Raw genomic sequence first — 10,166 nt, forward strand, 5'->3', positions numbered from 1 at the left:
GGCTAAAATACAAAAAAAAAAAAAAAAAAAAAAAAAAACGTCTACAAGGCATAGGGGAGGGACTAAAAACATCTTGTGACGAACAGAGCAAAAGCCAAAGTTCCTATTCAAAACAACTTACACATTTAGGCTGCGTTTGGCTCTAAGTAAAATGTTTTCCAAGTGTAAAATATTTTCAAGTGAAAATATTTTTAGGTGTTTGGTAGCATTTTAAAAAATGCTTTGTGTGGGGGGTATAAAACTGGGAAGCCCATGTCAATGTCTGCGCTGGGCCAGGGGCCCAATTCGAGGAAGGCCCACCCCTTGGCCATGAGAAGGACCCTCCTCGGCCATAAATGTAGCCGAGGGCTAAAGGGAGCAACTCAGTCCAGGTGACGACATTCCGGGTCATCTCGCCGAATAGGAAAAGTACTAAAACGACAAAGAACAAGGGAAAGACTGTCATTACTGCAATTAAGTACTATGCACTTGATAGAGCCATGCTATTCAGCTTTTACAACCACCCCCAACCACTTTGGGTATGGGCTGATGGGACAAGTATCAGCTCTAAAAAGATGAACCTACACGTGGACGTTCATGGGAGAGAAAAAACTAGTATAAAAGGAGGGGGGAGGGGGACAAGGTCCAAAGGCCGGAGCCACGCAGGCCGTGCCAAGGAGAAAGTCTTCTTGGATAAGTTCGGTTCACCTCTGTGCAGTCATCTTGAACACCACGACTAACGACCGTCCGTTCACCAAGACCTAGCCTTTTAGCCCACTCTCTACAAATTTATTGTTTGGGCCTTTAACATGCGAACCCAATACGAATTTGGGATCATTACAAATTGAGTCCTTACACTTTGAAAAATATTTTTAAATGTTTGGTCGTGTTCTTGAAAATGCTATAGAAACACATTTTCTATTGGTTGTTCACATTTTCTTAGCTTCCAAACAAATATATAATATCATTTCTTAATATATAAACACAAAAGAAACAAAACCAAACAAAAACATTCATCAAATCCGGTCAAATTGAGAGAGAGAGAGAGAGAGAGAGAGAGAGAGAGAGAGAGAGAGAGAGAGAGAGAGAGAAAGAGAGAGAGAGAGGGAGATCAGTCATGGGCTAGCTGGAGGTTCGATCTAGAGGTGGCGAAGGCAAAATCGCGTGGCAGAGGCGACTGGGTCACGATGGGTCGCTTGACTTGCGGTGGTTTGCTTGAGTAGAGAGAAAAAGGGTAGATTGATGACATGGGTGGCTGAGGGAGGAAGAGAGAAAGAGGGCAGATCAGCGGTGGAGTCAAGCTTTGCTTGATCGGTGGTGAGAGGCATAGCCTAGACGGTGGTGGAGTCGATCTCGAGTTCAGGTGACCGGCCTTTCTCTATCCCTGGCGGTGGGTGGTTCTCTCTCTCTCTCTTTGGGTTCTTCCTTTTTTTTTTTTTTTTTTTTTTGAAAATAATTTGAAGGTAAAATAGGTGTAATCTATTTTACACTTCAGACCTTCATATTTTACCGTCAATGGAAATGATTTTCCATTTGACTTAGTTTTCCAGCCAAGCCAAACACCCCTAGTGGTGTAAAATATTTTCCGTATTCTTTTTACACCAGAAACAAACGTAGCCTTAATGTCACTTAGAAATCTCCGATGCCAATTATCTCAAATTTAATAGGTTACTTGGAGGGGATGGGATGGAGCTAATCAAACAATCGCAAACGGTATAAAACCAAAACAACCTCAAAATCTTGATAGCTTCTAGACCTATCTCCATCTGATGTTGATTTTCTCAATTTTACAAATTTAACAGGTGCAGAAAGTTACCCTACCCTTAAATGAACTAATTAGATGGGGATAGACCAACCAAATTCCCTCAAAAGGCATAAAGCCGCAATAACAACTCTTTATGAAATCCCACTTCTCTAAGCTGGTATTTTGCTAGTACTTGCTGATCAAAGTGGTACTCTTGAAAAAGAAGGTATAGGAGGTACCTCTCACAATTTATTTATTTTTTAGCTGAATCTCACAAAAGTTTTTAACTCATTAGTTATTACATAGTTTTTGTCAATCCAATACATTCAGTAGAAACTAAAACGAATTTTCTATATTTGGAAGCACAAATAGGAAGTCCTCTTTCTCCCTCACCACATCAGTTTACTCACTTTCATGATTAGAAAATACATTGTTGGAAATCCTCTCTTCCTTCTATTGCAAGTTCACTGACTCAAGTGTGATTTTTTTTTTTTTGGAGAGAGACTCAAGTGTGATTTTGAGGTGAGGTGCACTGTTAGCCTTCTTCACTCTTTGTATTAAAGTGAGTAGCAGACTCGATTCCCTTGACTTGAACCCAAATTTGAAAGCCAAGCCAATTAAAGCTCTACACATGGTAACACAATAATAAATTATAATAATGACCCTTACAAAGTTGAATGCCAAGTGAATTTCAAACGTGACATGTTAGTATTTCGTTTAACATATCACTAGATTTTGATAGTGAAATGGCTAGGACAAGCACAAAATTAAAAAAAAAAAAAATCAAGAACAATAAGGGACTGTTTGGTAAGGTGTTTTGAATAATAGTTTTTAGTGTTTAAACAACATTACACTTATTTTTACACACTTTTTCATCCACACATTTTCTAAAAAATTATTTCATAAAAATACAAACACTGTACCAGAATAACTCTTGAGGACTAAAATGAAACAGTAATAAAGAACAAAAAGAGATATTTTGGGGACACCAAAATGTATTTGTATTAATCGCTATATTAACCAAGTATTCTGCCGTAGTAAACGTCTTTGGTAGCGGTCTGTATATAAAGTCGCCTTTACAAACTAAAAGTCGCGTTATTACAACCATTATAACGTTGTGACTCTTGTGATTAAAGAAAGAGAAAATAAACACGTATATATATCATATCCCACCCGCAACGCAATTCGCAGAAAACACATTTCTTTTTCCAAATTCGAATCCAACCCTCTCTTTCTCTCTCTCTCTCTCCGTGGCTTGGCTACACAATATCTGATCCAATCGGAGGGTCGAGAACAGAGCAGAATGGATCTAGAGGTGGTTGGGCGCCACGCGCTGCTCTTCGACGACGACGCCACCGCCGCCTTTATCAACACCAGCGACGCCCTCGTCGAGTGGAACTCGCTCTCCATCGACCGCTACGACGTGCGCCACCTCCTCTCCAGTCCCCCGCCGCCGCGTAAGCTCCGCCGTCACCACCGCTCCGAAGATCCTTCGCTTGACTCCGAGCTCGATCGCGAGCGTTACCTCGATTTACCGTCGCCGTCCGATGAAGATCAAGAACAAGGTAAAACAATTACCGCATGATTTTGCTTCTAATTGTTATTTATTTATTTGGTTTTTTTTTTTAATAATTTAAAATTGTTTAATTCTCGAAAATGAAGAAGATGATGGAAATGAAATTCGTTGGATTGGATGGAATTAGATTGTTCATAATAACCTTACTCCAATTGTTCTTTAGGCTTCGGTGGATCAAGGTTTTGAGGTTTTATTTTATTTATTTATTTTTTAAAATATTATTTTAGGGATTAAATTTGTGTTATTGTGGTGACGACATGGTTATGTATGCCTTTTTTGGGATAAGATCCTCTCATTTGATCCGAGATAGTCTAGGGACACTAGTGTTGTGCCACAACTTTTGTTGTAACTCAAACTCTGACATGGTAGAAGGTGAGTAACTGAGAAAAAGTGGCAGAATCCACTTGAAAGTGATTGTTCACCGCACATAGCCGACCATTTTAGTAATTTGCGGCAAAAAGTTTTGGTTGTAGAAGAATTGTTTAAACCTTCTAATTCCCTCCAATTTTAATTTAGACGCGCGGCACATGGAATTTATTTGATTTTTATGGTTTACATAGGCATTTTAAATGCCACTTGTCTTACACTTGTTTTAGTGTTCGTTGTACACGTTCTACGCTTAGTTAGTGAAATGATAGAGTTGCAAATGTATTAAAAAAAAAAAAAAAAAAAAAGGAAAAAAAGAAGAACGTAAATTATGTCTTCAACCTGATATTTAGGGGTGGTTTTGATAGCAAACCCTATAGTTTCAAAAGTAGCATTAAACCTTAAAGTTTACAACTGTTACAGATTAAACCTTACAGTTTCACTAGTTTTACATAGAATTTTGAACTTTTGGGTTTGATTAAGGGTTTAAATTGATATCATATTTTAAAAGTTCAAGGTTCAATTTCACACTATTAAAACTACAGTGTTTAATTTGTAAGTTTTAAACTTCACGGTTTAATATTAAATGACCCCAAAAGTATAGGGTTTACGATGTAATTTTTTCCCAAAAGTAAGTTTTTAGGACTTGATTGATTGAAATAGGGTTGAATTTCTGTGAGGGCTAGCTCTAATGGTGAACCCTTGGTGTACCAAGTTTGAGGTCTAGTGTTTGAGTCGTCACTTACTTGATATAGGTGGCTTAAGGGTGGTTTCCTGTATCCTAGGTTTACTTCAGTGCCACTGCCACCAAAGGTGGGGTTGGAGGTTCCATGTTGTAAAAAATATTATGCTTTGATCAAGGAGAAAAAGGAGATGTAAAAGTTATAGAAGTGAAGGAATTGACAGACCTCGGATTTTAATCACCTGGATATGATTGTTAGTGGTGCAATGTTAACTCGGTTTCTTTTTTTTTTTTTTTTTTTTTGGGGGTGGGGGGTGGATTTAGCTGGAAAATTCAGAGTGTACTCTGTAATGCTTGTTTGATTATTGTTGAACATTTTGGTGTTGTCATTCTAAGGTTCCAAGAGGAAAGGTCAATCAAGTACCAATGAGTTCCTGTTTAAATGATACTTCCTCCTTCCATTAGAATTTTATAGGTATTCAAAATCTTGTGTGTGTGAGAGACTTACCAGTTAAAAAAAAAAAAAAAAAAAAAAAAAAAAAAAGAAGGGAAAGGCCGAGTGGCTGGTTGTTATGTACTGTTGCCTCATGGGTGGGGCTTATACACTAACCTTCATAAGTTAATTTTTTTGGTTATTTTATATTACCTAGACTTTTTGCCACAGGGCATAATGCCCCATCTTATATATATTATATATGTTCTTGGGTTGAATATAATATTTTGGTGAAGTGAGAGTTCCTTTTGGAGGGGAAACATTTTTGTAGTGCTCTCTCTTTTCAACTGCAATTTTGCTGAGTGATGGGGGCCAAGAGCCTTGTAGATCAACTGGCACCTTATGATGTTTCCAATGGAGACATCTAGGGTTCAAATCCTCCCACCCCCATTGAAACTATAAAATTTTGTTGAGTGATGGGTTTAGCTGCTTGTTTGCATTGACATTATAATTTTTAGCAACACACACTTTCCCATTTGCAGGATGTGGTATAGTTTGCAACAGTTTCAATCTCAGAGAGACTACTTAGAGCATTCTTGCCTCAGTGTGTCGTTTTTTAGGTTCTTGTCTTTGCCTTCTCCCACTGATGTATTTATGACAACCTTATGGGCACAAAAGTCTATTTGAGATTTGATTTTAATATTTTTTGTTTCCAGATTTACAAGATGGTACCAAACCAGTAGTTGCTGGCGGCTATAGTGCTGTTGCCTTTTCATATGGGAACACTGATGAAGCAATCGAGCAAAAGAATAATGATGCTGAGTCTGGTTTTCGTCCACCCTTCCAAGTACCGGAGAGCTTACTTCAAAACCTAGTAAGTAACCTGCCCCTGTATATACCATTCACCTTTTACTTTCTTAGTATTATCTGAATATTGTTGTGTTTTCTTTTTTTTGGATAATTGAACAGTCTGGCCAAATGATAAATGACTAAGGTGCATATGTTATTCTAAGGCTTACCATGTCTAAGTTTCAGATGCTCGGAGCAGGGATGGACTTCTTGTGAGTTGTGACCCAAGGTTGCCATCACGGGCACCTTGTTTCCTTTTGATGTCATGACAAATGGGCCGTGCAGGTGGGATTAGGATGATAGAAAATTGTTACTCTGTCAGGAATCTTTAGTACTCAACAGCAAGTTGGATGAGGCATATCTACATGGAGTTCTGTTTCTTGCTCGTTATGGTTATCCATATATATACATATAGATATATATCAGATTTAATGCGCTAATCTTGGGCTATAAGAATTATATTTTTTCGGACACTTTGCTATGAAAAATTCACATATTGAAAGCGAAACTTTTTATTTGTTTTGTCTGTGTTTCCAGCCACCAACAGAGAAGGTTCATCAGATCATTGCAAGAACTGCTATGTTTGTTAGCAAACATGGTGGTCAGTCAGAAATTGTTTTGAGGGTCAAACAGGGGGACAACCCTACATTTGGGTTCTTGATGCCAGATCATCATCTCCATGCCTACTTTCGGTTTCTTGTTGATCACCAAGAACTTCTCAAGCCTGACAGTGGTGACAAATCTCTAGTAGAAAAGAATAACGCTGGTCTCGATCAGGCTGGTAGTGCTTTGTCTATCCTTGGTTCTGTATATGGGTCTGGAGAGGATGAGGATGGTGCAACTGAGGAAATTCCCGAATATAAAAGAAATGATTTAGAGGAAGCCGTCAATGCTGGTAATGTTACTGTTTCTCATGGATCAGTGCAGGCAGTCTCTTCTGTAAATGTAGCTGGGAAAGATGTGGCAATTGCCAAGGGTTCAGTTATGAGTTTGAAAGAAAAAGCTCCTATAATAAAACGGAATCGTTCCATCAGTACAGTTATGGTTGGAACTAGAAGTGGGGTCAGAAAAGAAGCTGATGCCTTGGGCTCACTTTGCACTGCTGGGGACAAATCACAGGCTTCTTTGCTTAGCACGCCCAAGGTTGAACAACCCATTGTGGAGCCTCCATCTGATTTAAAGAGAGTGGTTGACAAGATAGTCGAGTTCATCCTGAAAAATGGTAAACAATTTGAAGCTGTTCTTGTGGAACAGGATCAAAAACATGGAAGATTTCCGTTCCTTCTGTCATCCAATCAATATCACCCTTATTATTTAAAAGCTCTTGAGAAAGCTAAAGAGGTACGATTATCTGTTCCTTGTGCTCTACTAATTTTAGGCTGTTTCCATGAATCCATGAGATTCTTGTTGATAAAATGAAGTTTATGGGTTGCCATTTGCAAGAATATAGAAAAGGAAGAATGTGGTATAAGCATAATTTGTACAATTGCTGCTTGATAAATATGTTTTTTCTGTCTATTTGGTGCCAAAATCTGGTTTCATGTCAAACTGCGTCTATAAATCATATTATTATGTTGCCTTTTAATGTTTTTCAGTGTGCATTGAGCGTACCATGTAAGTACTTTTGATTAATGAGTGAATATGTTTGGCACCAACTTATTTGGCATTTTGTTGAAAGTTGGTTAAAGTATGGTTGTACCTAGAAAAAGTGAGGCTTTCAAAAGCTGTACATAAGCAAATAAGCTTAAAAGCTAAATGGAAAATCCAGTGACAAAAGGATACATCTTAATAGTTGAGGCGAGCACCTATATTTAATTCTATCTGTTTTAATTTGACTTCAAATGCCAATATCATTGTCCTAAAGTTTTGTGGTTTGTTGTAATGGCCAATGACCTGCTCAAATGGAATCTCTTCCCCTTGTGAGAGCAAGGTGGATTGGTGGAGCGTGAGGTCATGGATTCAGGAGCCACTGCATCCTTATGTAATTACAAACAAAAAAGTTATGAAGTTTTTGTAACCTTGATGTTGTTAATCATATTGAATTTTGTTGTACTTATCTCAATGTATTTTGTTTTGTTGGAGAAATATTATGTACAGAACAAATTCCATGGGTTCTTCTTTGACCTCAAATTTAGTTGACCTATAAAATTCGTGAAAATCAAATCAAAATGGGTTTGAGTCTGTTGTTTTTGATAAATATTTTCAAGTTAGAAGCTCTCAGCTACCATAATATATCTGACTGTTTTTGCTAACTGATATCTTTTGTCGGTCCTTTCTTTACAGTTGAAATTACCTGGCAAGGGCTCTGATTCAATGGGGCATCAGGTGGAGAAGAAAACTGCTGTACCAAAAGAAGGTGATACTCTGTCCAGAGGATCTGCTGATCTTGATATACCATATAGTTATGACAGGAAAGAGAAGTTTAAGATGTTTATTGGCAAATCAAAGAAGGATGGGCAGGATCCTCCTTCCAAAGCCACTGAGCCACAAATTGGAATAAGTATGGATGCAGCTTCTGCTGCTGCAATTCTCCAGGCTGCCACAAGGGGCATTAAGAATCCTAGTTTAGAAAATTTTCCTATGACATCATTAAATGGTATTGGTCGAGGCCCTAGCAGTGATGGTGGACACACCTCAAGCTTTGGGAGTCTCCGTTCATCTCAACACCGAAGTTCCATTTCAAAGCCAGATCAAAAGGGGGAGCCTAGTGTTTCTGTCCCTGTTGCCAAGGCTATTGCAGAGACAGCTGCTATTGCAGCTGCAAGTGAGGCTGACTCCTCTGAAGCATGCCTGACAAGAGAGCAGAAGCTGAAGGCTGAGAGATTGAAACGGGCAAAGATGTTTGCAGTCATGATAAAAAGTGGAGCTGCACCATTGAAAACGGAACCATTGCGTGGCTTATCAGCGGAACCATTAGGGTCTGGAATTTCTGGATCAGGTACTGAGGTTGAAAATTTTGTGGGCAAAGAAAGAGAAGGCAGTTCAGTTCCAATCGATGTGGATGATAAGATTGAGAAGTCTGAAAAGAAAATTTCTGTTGATGAATATAATGAACGGCGATCTAAGAGGAGTTACCGTTCCAGATCTAAAAGACATGAAGAACAAGAAGAAGGGGAAGTTGAGGAAGACAAAGAAGAGGAAATAGAGGAGGAACAAGAAGGGGAAGATAAAAGGGCTCACAAGCACACTCGGAAAAAGCACCGGTCTCATCGGTCTTCACACCACAGTAGGGAAAGGCATAAGCACCGGAAAAGACATTCTTCTAAGGACAGAGATTCTCGACATCGGCGTAAGTATGATGACTCTTCTGATGATGAGCATCAGTACTCTCGACATCGGGATGAGCATGATACTCCCTCCAATAATGAGCATCGGCGTTCTCAACATCGTCAACATCGGGATGAGCGTGACTCTTCTGATGATGAGCATCAGCACTCTCGACATCGGGATGAGGATGATACTCTCTCCAATAATGAGCATCAGCGTTCCCAACATCGACGTAAACATGATAGTTCCTCTGATGATCAACATCAGCACTCTCGACGACGTAAGCATCATAGCTCTGATGATGAGCATGAACACCGAAGCAGATCTGTTAGGCATAGGAAATCTCAGTCTGACAAAGAAATGGACTTGGAAGAAGGAGAGATTGTTACAAAATCAGATCAATCAAAAGCTACTCAGGGTGATGTTGCTAGTCGGGAAGCTTCTGTTGAATTATCAAAATCATATCAAGATGGAGGGGCCCCATCTCAGCCCTCTGAAGCCACCGAGATTTCTGATGATCTTAGAGCTAAAATTCGAGCCATGTTAATGGCAACCTTGTAAGTAGCATCACACATTATAATTTTCTTGTTTTGTAATGGTAAAAGTTTTAATCATTACCCTAATTTTAATGAGCCAAGAGTTCTTATATATTCTTGTTCCTTGTGAGTCATGGTTCTTAGTAAAATCTGTTGTGAATTTGAATATCTTGTGATGTTAGCTTTATTGTATACTAATTAATCTAATTAAGTTGTTCGTGGTATCATCAAGTTAATGTTGGAAATCAATACCTTCACTTCCACTTAGCACATCTTTTAGTTTCTTTATAGAAGAATTTGCAAGGAATGCGCATCATTAGAGCATCCACAGTAGTGGATCTATAATTTTAGCTATTTAGCACCAATAAAAAATTTACTTTATCTATTTTACCAACACATATGTTGCGGATTTATTTTAGCTTTCAACACAATAAAATAATATAAATATCACAATAAAATATTATAACCACTACAATAAAATAATATATCGTAATACCAAAAAAATCCACAGTACCAACTACAACCACCTATACTATCAGCCACAACCACCACCAACACCACCAGTCCACAGCAGGAAGAAAAAAAAAAAAAAAAAAAACCCAAATCTGCAATCTTTTTCCTCAGCCATAGCCATAACCACCACCAAAAAAAAAAAAAAAAAAAAAAACCCCAAAGCTTGGATCGACGGAAAAACCCACAACGAGGAAGGTAGCGGCGGCTTCGACGATGAAACC

The 10,166-nt window shown here is 38.5% G+C and overlaps 1 protein-coding gene across 4 annotated transcripts; it reads left to right on the plus strand.

Annotated features, from left to right (window-relative positions):
* Window positions 1-2,906: 2,906 nt before the first annotated feature.
* LOC126694550 (uncharacterized) lies at window positions 2,907-9,544 on the plus strand. Of its 4 annotated transcripts, none has more exons than XM_050390893.1 (4): window positions 2,907-3,288; window positions 5,497-5,654; window positions 6,167-6,970; window positions 7,913-9,544. In XM_050390893.1, exons 1-4 carry the CDS (start codon window positions 3,027-3,029, stop codon window positions 9,455-9,457), a joined length of 2,769 nt encoding a protein of 922 aa, XP_050246850.1. In that variant the 5' UTR covers window positions 2,907-3,026; the 3' UTR covers window positions 9,458-9,544. The 4 variants fall into 4 exon arrangements, with proteins under 4 accessions (XP_050246850.1, XP_050246852.1, XP_050246853.1 ...); XM_050390895.1 differs by lacking the exon at window positions 2,907-3,288 and adding an exon at window positions 5,328-5,400 and having other exon boundaries at window positions 5,810-6,970; XM_050390896.1 differs by lacking the exon at window positions 2,907-3,288 and adding an exon at window positions 5,328-5,400 and having other exon boundaries at window positions 5,816-6,970.
* Window positions 9,545-10,166: the final 622 nt, after the last annotated feature.

Source organism: Quercus robur, chromosome 8 (genome assembly GCF_932294415.1).
Source record: "Quercus robur chromosome 8, dhQueRobu3.1, whole genome shotgun sequence".
In the NCBI taxonomy this organism is placed as follows: Eukaryota; Viridiplantae; Streptophyta; class Magnoliopsida; order Fagales; family Fagaceae; genus Quercus; species Quercus robur.

Bases quoted from the DNA above. Each gene is read 5' to 3' on its own strand.
- LOC126694550 (XM_050390893.1), top strand. From the start codon at position 3,027: ATGGATCTAGAGGTGGTTGGGCGCCACGCGCTGCTCTTCGACGACGAC. The intron at 3,289-5,496 runs GTAAAACAATTA...TTTTGTTTCCAG, and splicing joins CGATGAAGATCAAGAACAAG to ATTTACAAGATGGTACCAAA. The intron at 6,971-7,912 runs GTACGATTATCT...CTTTCTTTACAG, and splicing joins CTCTTGAGAAAGCTAAAGAG to TTGAAATTACCTGGCAAGGG.